General features: G+C 47.6%; 1 protein-coding gene across 1 annotated transcript in view; it reads right to left on the bottom strand.

Moving 5' to 3' along the window:
* The window catches only part of EPHB1 (EPH receptor B1), a 449,527-nt gene that overhangs the window by 12,766 nt on the left and 421,886 nt on the right, over nucleotides 1-14,875 (bottom strand). The window contains exon 13 of the mRNA XM_061167645.1: nucleotides 258-407. Coding sequence (XP_061023628.1) covers nucleotides 258-407 — 150 coding nt within the window. The remainder of the gene's footprint in view (nucleotides 1-257; nucleotides 408-14,875) is intronic.

The raw sequence follows: 14,875 nt of genomic DNA, 5'->3' as shown, positions 1-14,875 counted from the left end.
CATTCAGAACCAGCCCATCATCTCTCGGATTGGTCAGGGCACATTTACAGGCTTTGGGGTCATAGGAACCATCACATCTCTGTGCTGGGTTCTTGATTAGTTCAAACATTGGTGCAAAGGAGGTCCCTGCATCCCCTGCGCCAGACACTTCACATTCAGGACCCGAGGCCCAGTGAGAAACCAGGTGGGCCTGGCATGCCAGAGCCCTGGGACCCCTGGGGTGAGGGTGGTAGCAGCCAGGAGCAGCTGACACTTACATCTTGGTTGGACATGTCCCAGTAGGGTCTCTCTCCAAATGACATGACTTCCCACATGACAATCCCATAGCTCCAGACATCACTGGCAGACGTGAACTTGCGGTAGGCGATGGCCTCTGGAGCTGTCCATCTCACGGGGATCTTGCCTCCCTGGGGGAAGGAGAAGCCTGGTCAGTCCAACCACTGAGCTCCCAGTTGAAAGTCAGTAAGAATAAACTGGGCACACACGTCCATCCTTCCACCCCTACCCCGATGTCTTGCGAACTAGGACAGCGGGGTCCCCAGGCAGAGGAATCTGCAGGGCTGGTCTCTCTCACACCACGTGTGGGCACGCCGCATTGCTCCACACCAGAGGTGGTGACTGGGCCGGCGGTTGCATTCACCCCTCAGTTCCCTATGTCCTGATTCTACCATCACCGTGGGTGAGAGGAACAGTGAAACTAACATAGAGGCACTACCATAGCACACTGCCTGAGATCAGCTACGTGAGCCGTGACAGGCAGGTGCGGCTCTGCCGACCCACAGTATTGTACGTACGCATCACAACACTTGGGTCAGAAGGGAGCTAAGCAAGCAAAACAGGAAGACAGTGAAGGTAATACCTCCGGACACCCCCGACCACAAGATCACCCTCTGCCCCCCGCACCCGGTGCTCCAGCCCCGGGGGACAGGCTGTCCTCACTCTGCAGTCCACAGGCGGCCCCGGCTGCCCCTGGTTTACCCTGCCCAGCACTGAAAGATGCTGGCTCTCCTCCCCGCCCTTCTGTGAGGCTGACACCCAGAGCTGCAGACACTTTCCTAACCGGCCACTTTTAGGCTTGTTTCCCCGTCTTACCCTCCAGCCACCCCCCAACCCCCGCCACCAGAAGTTTCCAGCTTGGCTCTCGGCTTCGTCCTCAGGTTGTCTGCCAGATCTCAGCCTATTTTACCAGCTCAGCCACAAAGTCACGTCCGACTCCCCGCGACCCCATGGACTGTAGCCCTCCAGGCTCCTCTGTCCATTAGATTTCCCAGGCAAGAATATTGGGGTGGGTTGCTCTTTCCTCCTGCAGGGACTGTTCCTGACCCAGGGATCGAGTCTGCATCTCCTCCATTGGAAGGCAAGTTTCTCACCACTGAGCCGCCTGAGAAGCAGGGGATTGCTATTCATCCATTTGTACATACACCCTGTCAACAGATAGGCAGTGGGCACCGTTTTGTGCCAGGCCCTTCCTGAGGAGCTGGTGTCCCAGAGCTGAGCTAGCTAGGGGCTCTGCCGTCAAGCTGCAGGGGGAATGGGAAGGCAGACAAGAAACAGAAACTTCATACGTACTGTTAACAAGATGGGAAGTGAGGAGGGGGAGGCCGAGGAGGGTACAGGGTGTGTGAGAACTGGAGGAGACTCCCTAACACAGGAAGGGGTCAGGGAAGGTGGCCAGGAACAGTCAGAGGGGCAGTTCTCTGGAGCCTTTGGCCAGATGTGGATACCAGTACTGTTCCTTTCTACCTGTGTGACTTAGGGAAAGTTACCTAACCTCTCTGTGCCTCTGTTTCTTGTTGCCACAATGGAGGTAATGACCACACTTACATACTCAGGTTGTCATGAGGAAAACGGGGTTACTATCCATCCAGTGCTGGGGCAGGGCCAGGCATAGAGGGTCCATGCTATCCACTTGGTAACTAGTTAATCAGGCAGAGCATGTGGAGGTGGGAAATCCAGGCAGATGTTGTGGGTAGCAGGTAGCAGAGAGGAAGGTAACTGCCAGCAATGTAGAGTGGTCAGAGCATGGAATTCTGAAGGGGGATATATAGAGAGGGCAGCTTTCTCGGGCACTGATGCCACTCACGGGGGCAGAGTTCATCATCCTCTAGGGAAAAAAACGATCCTCATTTTTAAGTCTTCACGCCAAACACTGGACTTCACTGCCCCGGCCCCGTTGAGATGCCTGGGCTCTGCCTCCATAATACATGAGGCCTACAGCTCCCTCCAACCCCTTCTCATCTGCCCCTTGCCTTGACTGAAGGAGGCTATTTTTATACTGACCATTCTCATGATCTGTTCAAATCACCAGAGATACACATCGGACTTCAGCAAAAAATACCTTAAAAATGTATAAGTGGTTAATCTGAGCACTAGTGACAGAAAAAGGAGCAAACTGCAAAGTGTATTTTTATCTGGCTTCCTCGCTGGGGTCTGGGAGGAACGAAGGCATTCTGGCCCCAACCTCCCCAGGCACACATCCAGCTTTCCGCAACGAAGACAGCCCTGATTTCCCCCAGGACTGTGGCAGGCTTTTGTGGTGGGAGAGTCCTCAACTCAAATGCCAGCAACGTGACAAATGCCTGGAGGGCAGGCTCGGGCTGCGGAGGCAACAGGATGCTCTGTTTTCACCATCCCCCCAAACATGAATGAATTTATTGGTTTTATCTCCTCGGTACCATGGTTGGGAAGAGAGGTGGAAAATCCAGCCAGTGAACCAGGAGTTGTCAAACACAGTGTCCGACAGCTCAGAGATCCCATGCTGTGTGCCCCCTTTGGGTGGGGGATGTTGCCACACCCGGAGAGGACCTGGGGCTCCCCTGGAGCAGAGCGGTCTCTCAATACAATACACCCGGGTTACTTAATGTAGGAGAGAGCGGGATTTAACTAGTGTCAGGCTGTGTGTGTGAGAGAGGGAGAGGCAATGAGACTCTGAGTGAAAACTTACCAGTGTGTGTGAGAGAGAGTGAGAAGCAGAGAAAATCTGGTCATGTGGGTCTGTGGATAAGAGTCACGGCTTATCTTTTGTGCCTGTTTGTGTCAGGGAACGGGGAAGGGAGACGAAAGCGTGCTTCTCCTGAATTTCAAAGAGGCGATTTGGGAGTCTGAAGGTGTCCTCTCTGCCAAGTCTGGGGCAGACCCCAGGGCCCGCTGTGACAGCTGTTGCACCTCCCTCCTGCATGTGAGTTGGCAGTGCCAGGCCCGCTGGCGAGGCGCCTCAGCCCTCCTGCCACCTTGCACCGTTGGGCCTCACTGAACACAGAGTTCGGGCTGTCACCACCCTGCCTCCATCCCAGAAGGTGGCAGAGCCCTTGAGAAGAGTGACCCTGGACAGGCAGGTGACAGTTGTGTCATGAAGGCCCCCTGCCAAGAGAGCAGGGGCCGCTGACCTCCAGGCAGGCAGGTGGTAGGGAAGGGGCTGGGTGGTTTCCTTCCCGGGGGTTTTAGAGTTCCCTCTCAGCTTTGCAAACATCACATCATCAGCATTGCCTTCAGATGCTCAGAGGTAATTATGATGGATTATTTAACTCATCTTCAATTACATGAAAGAAAATCTATTAATGTAGAGGATGGTGACCAGCCCCATGCAGGAGATTAGGTGAAAAGGAAGTAGAATGTCACTGCAGCTGTCGGGGCTTCTTCTCATGAGGAAGGTCCTTCTTCCAGAAGAGAAGTCTGGACTAGAAAGACCAAGGTCAAGGTGCCCCTGTGATGGCCAAGTGCTCTGAAGGTCCTGGTTCTTGCCAATGGAGGCATGAGGAAGAGGCATAAGGAAGGAGTGATCTGCTCTGCTAGATGGGAGGAAGCACAAGGGATGAATTCTCAGGGGGCAGACAACAGCTGAGGCCCACTGGAAGGACTCTGCACCCTTGTGGGCCAGAGGGGCTGACACTGGGCTTGAAGAGAGGATTGTCCCCTGCATGGTTTCCTCCAAGCACCAGATGCCTCGATGTCCCCCAGGGATACCAAAGGCACAGGTGTGCATTCTGCAGGGACCAGGGACTAGGTTCCCTAGAGCTGCTATAGGAGTCACTGTTGGGACATGGAGGAGAGAGAAGAGAAGAGGGTAGGAAGGCAGCTCACCATCATCAGCGTACTTCATACACTGACCTTCCAGGTAAAGCTCGGCATTCTTCACAAGTATGACACTTCCAGAAGCTTGTTTCAGAATAATCATGCCTTAACTCAGGTATGAGATCAACTACAAAGACTGTGTGTGTGATTTGATAAACTAGAAAGTGATATCTGGCAGCAGATTAATTTTAACCCAGCCATTCAGGGGCACCTGCTAAAAACACACAGCCACACCTACCATTAAGAGTGATGCCAGTAGGTAGAAGGTTTCAGCCTAGAGGTACTGTAGTCCTCAGGCTCAGCCAGCCTGCAATAAACATCTATGCAGCACAGGGCAAGCACCCTGCCGGGAACCTGACAGGAATGACACCCAGTCCCACTCTCGGGTGATGGAGATCCCCAAGGCCACCCAGCCAGCTCGCTGCCTTGCTGCAGTGACATTAGAGAGGTATAGCTCATATCTCTGGTTCTAGGACCCACCCGACTGTGGAGTTTTTCAGGCTACAGTCTGAAAACTACAGGTTTCTCTTCCTAGCTATTCAGTGTAGAGATGCTCAGAAGGGTAATGTTTCTAGCTGTCTGGGCACTGCTACAGTACTTTTCTCCACCATCAGGTGTGAGACAAAGTCTCAGTGGAGATATTACAGGAATCCAGACACTGATGAATATTGAGTATTGTCAGTCATAGAACATTGGAATCATGTTGCAGAAGGCATCCCCTTGAAGTGATAGGTTTATGACTGAGACGTCATGTAGTGGCTCTGAATTTCATAATGCCCACTCTCAAATAGGTTTATAACATATAAAACATATTGGGGTTGTTTTGAAGATCCAACATGATATATGTAAACCACTAAGAATATTATTGTTACCATTAAACAAGAATTGATGGAGTGTTGCGAGTTGAGTTTGCCTCCCCACCAACCCCAAAAAACAATACATTCAACTTCTAAATTCTTGTACCAGTACACATGACCTTATTTGGAAATCTGGTCTTTGGGGATGGAACTGTAACCACAGAACCAGCTCCAGTCTGGCCCTATTCTGTTTCTAACAAGATACTGAGTCATTTTGCAGAGGCAATAGGAACAAAACTGCAAGTCATACAACTGAATTGCATGCAGAGAATTTATTGATCTCAAATAACACCTGGAACCAAAGTTTCTCCACCCCACAGAACCAAAGGACCAGGACATGATGGAACCTGAATGCTGAAACCCTTTCAGAAGCTAAGGGTTCACTATTCATGAAGACCAGTTCTGCAGCTCCTTTACCATACCATAAACGGCCACGTTCCAAAACCCTCTAATCAAAACCTGCCCCACCAGTGGTCCATGTACCAACCCTCCTCCCCTAATTTGTAAAACTATGACCCAACCCTGGATCTATCAGGGAGATAGATCTAAGAGCCCTGTCTCCTGTCTCTTTGCTGGTCGACCTCACGATAAAGCTTTTCCTGTTCTCGAATGCTAGTGCCATAGTATCGGCTTCTATGCACATCAGCCCTTTGCTGGGTAACAGGAAGTAAAAGGTGAGGTCATACTGGATTAGAGCAGGCCCTAAATCCAGTCACTGGTGTCCTTACAGGAAGGCCATGTGACAACACAGAGATGGAAGAGGGCATGCGAAGTAAAGACAGAGACAGCAAAGGGAGTGACGCATCTACAAGCCAAGGAATGGCAAGAGTTAACAGCAGCCACCAGAAATGAGGAGAGAGGCCTGGGTCACATTCCTCTCTGGAGGTTCTGGAGGGAACATGACCCAGCCAACACCTTGATCCAGAACTGGGAGAGAAAAAAAAAAAATGCTTGCTGTTTCAGATCAGTACAGTAGCTCAGTCATGTTCGACTCTTTGCAACCCCATGGACTGCAGCATGCCAGGCTTCCCTGTCCATCACCAGCTCCAAGAGCTTGCTCAAACTTATGTCCATCGAGTCAGTGATGCCATCCAATCATCTCATCCTCTGTTGTCCCCTTCTCCTCCAGACTTCAATCTTTCCTAGTATCAGGGTATTTTCCAATGAGTCAGTTCTTTGCATCAGGTGGCCAAAGTACTGGGGTTTCAACTTCAACATTAATCCTTCCAATGAATGTTCAGGACTGATTTCCTTTAGGACTGACTGGTTTGGTCTCCTTGCAGTCCAAGGGACTCCCAAGAGTCTTCTCTAATACCACAGTTCAAAAGCATCAATTCTTCTGTGCTCAGCTTTCTTTATAGTCCAACTCTTACATCTGTACATGACTACTGGAAAAACCATAGCTTTAACTAGACAGACCTTTGTTGGCAAAATAATGTCTCTAATTTTTAATACTCTGTCTAGGTTGGTCATAGCTTTTCTTCCAAGGAGCAAGCGTCTTTTAATTTCATGGCTGTAGTCACCATCTGCAGTGACTTGGGAGCCCAAAATAATAAAAAGTCTGTCACTGTTTCCATTGTTTCTCCATCTATTTGCCATGGAGTGATGGGACCAGATGCCATGATCTTAGTTTTTTGAATGTTGAGTTTTAAGCCACATTTTTCACTCTCCTCTTTCACTTTCATCAAGAGGCGCTTTAGTTCCTCTTCACTTTTTGCTATAAGGGTGGTGTCATCTATGTATCTGAGGTTATTGATATTTATCCCAGCAATCTTGATTCCAGCTTGTGCTTCATCCAGCCCAGTGTTTCTCATGATGTACTCTGCATATAAGACAAAATACAGCCTTGACGTACTCCTTTCCCGATTTGGAACCAGTGTGTTGTTGCATGTCCAGTTCTAACTGTTGCTTCTTGACCTGCATACAGATTTCTCAGGAGGCAGGTCAGCTGGTCTGGTATTCCCATCTAAGAATTTTCCACAGTTTGTTGCAAACCACACAGTCAAAGGCTTTGGCGTAGTCAATAAAGCAGACATAGATGTTTTTCTGGAATTCTCTTGCTTTTTTGATGATCCAACGGATGTTGGCAATTTGATCTCTGGTTCCTCTGCCTTTTCTAAATCCAGTCTGAACATCTGGAAGTTCACAGTTCACATACTGCTGAAGCCTGGCTTGGAGAATTTTGGGCATTACTTTGCTGGTATGTGAGAGGAGTGCAATCGTGTGGCAGTTTGAACATTCTTTGGCATTGCCCTTCTCTGGGACTGGAATGAAAATGGACCTTTTCCAGTCCTGTGGCACTGCTGAGTTTTCCAGATTTGCTGGCATATTGAGTGCAGCACTTTCACAGCATCATCTTTTAGGATTTGAAATAGCTCAACTGGAATTCCATCACCTTCACTAGCTTTGTTCGTAGTGATGCTTCCTAAGACCCACTTGACTTCACATTCCAGGATGGTCTGGAATAACACCATCATGGTTATCTAGATCATGAAGATCTTTTCTGTATAGTTCTTCTGGGTATTCTTGCCACCTCTTCTTAATACTGAATTTGTGGTATTTTGTTACAGCAGCCCAAGAAAATGGATACACTGAGTATATGCCATTTTATCAGGCACTAGTTAAAAATATTGCTGTTAAATTCCCAGGTCCACCATGGGCTACTACTGTGGGGGGTGGGGGGTGATGGTAGTGGGATTTGGGGGTGAGGGAACTTTCTAACATTAAGGTGGAAGCCCAGCAGATAAACCACAGGGCCTTCTGTAATATCTCCTCAGTGCTGTTGATCAGTCTACTTCCTGAAGGACTGTCCTTTGCCTAGCAACATGAGCGCTGTAGGGTGGGGACTTCAAGGACAGGTCCTTGGTGCTTCCACTGATGTGGTTCGGAGGACCACAGTCAGAAGGCAGCTCTGATGATGATGGTGACACGCCCAAGGGAGAACCCACCCTCACTCTGCTAGCAGTGTCCACAGACTCAGCTGGTCAGTCCAGGCCTGCATAGCTGCATCTTAATTACATAGCACTAGCTGAAGACCAGGTCAATATCTTTTCCTGACATACCCAGTAAACCTAGCGTGTGCTTCTGGGATCACTCTGGGGAAGGTCATTACTATTATTATTTTAAAATGCCAATAGGTGATCCAATTTCTTCAGAATCTCTGGGAGTGGTGCCCAAGCACTGGTGAGTTTTAACATGCTTCAGGTGATTCTAATGAGCGGTCATTGAACACACACATTGGTCTGCAGCCGTGGTTCTCGAATTCGAATGTGCATCAGAATCGGTCCTGTTAAAACACACATCACACGGCCCTAACCTGGACTTTCAATTGTACTAGCTCTGGGGCTGGCTTTGAGAATTTTACATTTCAAACAAATTTTCAATGTGGCTCCTACACTTTAAGAATCACTAGCATAGACCAATCAAGCGTAAGTCATGGATTGAGTGGAGTCTCATCTCAAATACCAACTCTGGTCATTGTTAACAGCTGGGCTGAGAAGGATTCTAAGGCTTCATCTGGACTCAGCAAGGAAAAGTGCCATGACTGCTGAGCGAAGCCTGCCACAAGTGAGGGAATGGTAGCCTATACATGGCAAGTATTTGCCTTACTGCACGGAACCTCGAAAGATCTTAAAATGGTGGGGGGAAGGGTCAATAAGCTGGCTTCATCAAAGTTTCCATTAAGTATTTTTAAGGCCCGAGGGAAACAGAGGGTTAACTGAGGTGAAGTTTACATCATATATAGCAAGCAGCCCTCTGGAGTGGCAAGTGGAACACTGCCAGCAGCAGTGACTGTCCTGAACATGTCGCTGAGCAGCCTCGATGAGGCATCTGTCCAGAAGGGGCTCCTTGCAGCCCTCAGTAGACACTTCAGACACCGATGTCCCTGCCCTCAGGGTACATCCACGGGACACGCTCTCCTGCTCTCCTGTTCCTGTCCACTGCATGGTGCCCAGAGACCTAACGTGATTCTAAGTGTTAAATTAAGAAGGTATTTTAGAATGAATGTCTCTATTTAAAGCACTCTGAAAGTACACTGGCCCATTTTTCCCAACCTAATCAGCAAAGTGATTTTTTCTCCAGATAAGACCCATATCAGCCTAGAAGGAAAAGAAGTTTACGCTGAAAAGGTTATCTTTCTCTTAGTGTTACCAGCTTCTAACAGCCAGTGGAAATGGCTTCTGGCTGCTGGATTGCAACTGAGTCTATATTATAAAGAGGCCGTTCCTAGTTCCCTAGGATGCCAGGAATTTGCATGAAAACACTCTCTCCATCTCTCCATCTTCTGAGAGAGTTCATCTGGCCCCACTGCTTATTTCTTTCCAGAAGCCACAATCTTGATGGTGACACTGTAATTTATTACCATGCTAAGGATTATGATGCAACATACAGAGAATTAGAACTTTAGGTGGGAAACCGGCTGCGGGAACAGGTGAGCTTTTGGAGAGGATGGTCTTATTTGTCATGCAAATGGCACACAGAACAGAGAAAAGGGCTGGGAGAAAAGACAACCCAAAAAGACACACTGCGTTGGCTGCAGACAAAATTGTTTCTAAACAGAATGTTTTTCAAAGCTTTTCTTGAAGCATTAGCTGCTCCTCTGAAATGAATGACACAATGTATTTCGTACTAGTAATAAAATATGTGATTTGAATAGCTACAAATGGAGAGATTTACAGTCGGTGGGGTCCTGGCTGCCTCTCCCCTGAGCTTTGTGAGCGTTGAAACCCTTCTGTGAGATGCTGCGAAAGGTAATTGCAGCCCAAACATCATTTTCCAGCAGCGAGAGAAAGGCCTATTTGGACATAAATTAACTAAAAATATGTGGATGATAGTGTGTGTTTCATGTGTGAAGAACAGAAAGGCCATTTGGTGACGTTTCCCAGCTGGAAAACACACACACACACACACACACACATACACACCCTGTTTTCAACCACACAGGCGTTGTTTCCCTGTACTATACTGTCAGGGTAAACAGCTGTGTTTTACTATCCACCCCCAAAGTAGCCCCTGATGGCTGAGATGTGGGCATTTAGTTGATACATATATATATATATATATATATATATATATATACACATATATATATGTATGTATCACAGATTTCTCGAGTTTATAATTTAAAAGAAAGGGGAGAGAGACAAGGGCTAAAAATTCACTGGCTGCCTTCATTCATTGGACAAGCAGGCTGTCTGTACCCTCCGGGCAAGGGCACGGGCGGTAGAGGGACAGAGAACAATACCACTTCTGCCCTGAGGAGGGCGCTTTGCGGGGAGTCCATCAGGGATGGTGGGGCTTGGTCTCTCCTGGTGCAACCCCCAAGCCTGGGCCTCGCTATCAGTGCTCCTGAAAAGTCTGCCCCTTGAGAGCATTTGGGTTAACCGGTCTAATCTGCTTCTGTCTCTGCCAACAGGCTGTGCTGGTGCCCCGCCTTTGCCCCAAGGGTCTCCCCTGTGACCTTCAGGTAACCACACTTCGCCCCTTCTAGTCCTGCCTCTGTCTGCGAGCTTCCTGCTGCTCTGAGGCGCGGCTGCTCCGTCTACGCGGCCATCCTGGGGACCTCTGTCCTGCTCTGGGAAGCCCGTGGGGTGTATTCCTCGACCTCACTGAGCTGACTAAGGCCTTCCATGTTTTCCTTCCTCTTCTGTAAGCATCGACAGATGGTAGCAACTCGTTTTCACAGGTATACTAGGTCTTTTCCTTTCTTTTTTTTTTTTTTTTCATTTATTTTTATTAGTTGGAGGCTAATTACTTTACAGTATTGAAGTGGGTTGTGTCATACATTGACATGAATCAGCCATGGAGTTACATGTATTCCCCATCCCGATCCCCCCTCCCACCTCCCTCTCCACTAGGTCTTTTCCTTATTCACAGGGTAATATGCTGCCTCACCAATGTCCACTAGCCACGCTTCTAGCCTCTCTTCCTGTTCCCACCCTCCGGCAGCTATTTTAAAATAATCAGTCATATTAAATAGCTGAAGTTCCCCTGGCCTTCTGAACTGCCCTCCCTTCTTGGCACGGCTTCTCCCTCAAACAATCCCAGCAGTTATAACCAAGTCACTTAACCACTCTGTCTTACCGTCTCCACCTGCCAATAGGGATAATAATGCTTAATTATCTCAGAGGGGCGCACGAGGCGCTGCTGACTGATGCTGGCAGCGTGTGAGATGTGCGAGGGAGGCTGCTCTGCCTGCCTCCTGGCCGGAGCCCTGTTCTCCAGGCCGCCTGTCCTCTCCGGCAGCAATGAGGGAGGGCAGGGCCAGCCCCAAAGACCATTCCGGGAGGCCAGCTCCTCCAGAGCCCCTTCTTAACCAGTTACATGAACCAGGGGAGGCGAGGATGGTGGCCATGGGTCCACACCTGATAGAAGGTGGAGGGGGCACTTGAAAGCGGCTTCAGTTCCTAATCCCATGCAGCCTTTTCCTCATAGCAGATAATGAGAAAGAAGCAGGAAAGATAAATGGAGATAAATGTCCCTGAATATGGAGGACAGGAACATCTTTTCTATCCAAAATGGGGGAAAAAAGAACTGATTTCTGTTTCACTTTTACAGAGCACAGAGCCACTAGTTTCATCATCACCTCTAGACTGTCCAAGTCCCAGTGAGTTTAGGCCTACAAAAGACCATGTGACTCTATCGCATTTTTGATGTTTGGAGAGCCTTTGTTAAGATATAAGAATACTAAAGCATACCTCAAAGTAAAATGAGAAAAAAACACGTGTTGCTTTCTTTTTCAAATAAAGCATTAACAAGCAGAGTGTACTGACTAGACATAAACTAAGAAGATTGGTGGTGGTCCCCACATAAGGAGGGGCATGGGGTGGTGGAGGGAATCTCACAAACTGTGGCAGGAGTATATACTGGCAAAAAAGTTTCAAGAAGTGAACTTTTTTTCCTACCCGAATTTGAAATATGCAGTTCTTAACATCACCATGAGGGGCAGCTGAACATCATGTGCTCAAATGTGGTACCCTGAGAAGGACACACCATCATTTATGTAACGCATAAAGCATAGCCCAGTTCTAAGCATGAGGAGAGATCAGACAAACCCCAAAAGAGGAAGCTTCTATTCAAAGTAGGGGCAGTATTCTTTAATAATGACAATATCACAAAAAACAAAGAAAGGCTGTAAAAGTGTTCTCGATTAAAAGAGACTTTATCAACATGACAATGAAATGCAATATCTGATCCTGGACTAGATCTTGTACTAGAAGGAAAAAGTGCTAAAAAGAATATTGGGGGTCAGTTAACAGTATTAGAATACAGACAGTAGATTTAATAAAAGTATTTTATCCATGTTAAATTACTGAAGTTGACAACTGTCCTATTACAGTTATTAACTGAATATTTTCCTATCCTTAGGAAATACAGAAATATATACTGAAGTATGTGGGATACTTCATGGGGATAAAAGCCATGATATCTGCAGCAGGCCTTCCAAGAGTTTAGAAAAAAACTTTTTTGGTGGGGAGCAGGCAAATAATAAAGAAATGGGGTGAAATGATAAGAACAAGTAAAAAATCTGGACAGAGGTTATATGGATACTATTTGTATTATTCTTGGAACTTTTCTTTAAGTTTGACATTACTTTAAAAATTAAAAATGTGCAAATTCTTTGGCTCAGCAATTATTTTTCTTGAAGTTAATCATACAGAACTAGCTATGTAAGTGTATAGAGTCATCTACATAAGAATATTTAGTAAAGCACTGTTTGAAATAAAACAACATCAGAAGCTGCCTAGATAGCCATCAAAGAGAGTTTGTTAAAAAAGGAAAGTTTGTTAGTTTCTACAGCTCATTCATACAAAGGATGCCTGAGAAAAAATCTGAGAAACCTACAGGGGTAGCAGCAACAGGTTTCCAAAAGCAGGAAGTAATGCACTAAGCAGGGGAAAACTCATATCTATGATACATTGTCAAGTGACAAAGCAAGGCAATGAATGGATTGGTTTGTATATTGAGACTATTTTTGAGACCATAAAAAATATAAACACACACACACATACAAGCTGGGAAGGAAACACACCAAGCTATTCATGACAGTGACTTCTGGAGATTGGGAAGGGAGAGTCTCTTCCACTGTTTACTTTAAACACAATTTTATGTATTTATTTATTTTAAAAACAGAGAGACTTCTTTGGGTCCCTTTGTTCAGATGAGCTGATGTTTCAAGTTGGACCCATGATGCCCTTCTTCCTGCCTGCTCTGGTCGTCCTCCCCGGGTGTGGGGGGGCGGGCAGTGAGTGGGGGTGAGGACAGGCATAAGTCTGTGAGTGGGGCCTGTGATAACAACCACTAAGAGCCACAGGGGAAGGGTCAAGTCTGGGTTGGAAGAGCAGGAACTGAAGGGTGTCTCCCTCCTGCTGTGAAGAGCCCAGCTGCATTGGGACAGCCATCTCACTCCCTGGGTTTATGGGTTTCTACTCCGCTCAACACTGACCAGACTCCTACTTGGTATTTCAGATCTCTAGGAAGCACGTCACTCATTAATTCATTTCTTAAGTCACTCCACAGTTACTGAGCAGCACGCGGAAGCTGAGGTAAACGAGGAAGCCAGGCCAGCTGCTGGGAGAGACAAATGCAGGGCCGGCTGAGACCACGAGGCCTGTGGCAGAGGCTTTGAAGAGCCACAGAGCAGCCTGGAGGAGGGCACTGATGTGAAGGCAGGTATAGGTTGTACAAGCAGTGTCGAGAGCATGGTGAGAGCGAGTCTGTAGGCTGAGCTGCCCACGGCTGTTCCCAGCCTCTCATGCTCTTTCCTGGCCTTGGATTATGCTGTCCCAACTGGGCTTGCATACAGAACTTGCTTGGGGTGTGCTGGGACGCCAGCCTGATTTAGATTTTTAGTCAATGTTGCTTGCATCTTATCTGTTCTTTCTCTTGATTAATCTATTTTCTGATCTACTTTAGGATTGATAGTTTTCCCATTTCTTAGAAAACCGACTGCTGGAGAGCCTCACACATTCCCAGGCTCAGCTTTCTCCCAACTTGCTGGGTCTAAACCCCTGGTTTGCCTCCCTGCCTATCCTGCTTGAGCCCATAGGAGCCCAGGGCTGGGTGGTTTTGGACCACCTGGATTCTTCACAGTAGGAAGGAGAAACCCATCAGTGTCTGCACCCTGACCTTGACCTTTTCGCTGTGGCACTTAGTGGCCTCCCTAATCTCACCAGAGCCTTGAAACTCTGTCTGGAATTGCAAGGCCAATTCCATTCCAAATTTTCTGTAATTGTGAGAGTCATGGGAACATTCCCTGCTGAAGTCCAAGGCTCTTTCTCTTCAGAGTTCAGAACCCATTTTATTTGGAGCTGGTAAACTGTGCGCACCTCCAAAACAATTCCCAGATCCATAGTCTCCTGAGGCCTGGAAACCCACTGTTTTGTAGGAGCCCAAAAAGTTCAGGAGACAGTCTTCAACCACAAGACAAGAGAAACTCTGGCAACTTCCCAAGACCTGTGGCCTCTGCACATGGTAAGCAGAGCCTGCTCATCTGGGCTTGGTGGACAGCTTCCCAGTGGTTCTACATCCTGTAGGAAACATCTCTGGAGGCCTCTCAGACTTTCACATTTCTGGGCCCTCCAGTGCTGTGTTTTACTACCTGGGACCAAGGATGGGTAAGATCAGAACAGGGCAGGGTGGAGTGGGGGGAGGGAGGGCATCCTAGCTCTGGAACAAAGTAGGCATGAGGCAGAGAAGCAGGAATTAATGAGCCAGCATATTTGTGGGACAGATTGAAGTTTGTCTGCTTCCCCTCTCTTCTACCCTCCCCTCAAGTAAATCAAGTAGATCAGAAGTGTGGGCACGTTTGAAAGGTCATAGCCTAAAACAGGAATTGGTAACCTGGGGACAGATGAGAATGTTAATGTTTCTGGCCAAAGACCATTCCAAAAGTTCTCAGGCAAAAATCATAAGAGTGTGATCTTCAGAATGTTATTAGGTTGAGA

Source organism: Dama dama, chromosome 19 (assembly GCF_033118175.1).
Source record: "Dama dama isolate Ldn47 chromosome 19, ASM3311817v1, whole genome shotgun sequence".
NCBI classification, from domain to species: domain Eukaryota; kingdom Metazoa; phylum Chordata; class Mammalia; order Artiodactyla; family Cervidae; genus Dama; species Dama dama.
Note: the sequence above shows the minus strand (reverse complement) of the source record. Positions and strands in the feature narration are given on the sequence as shown.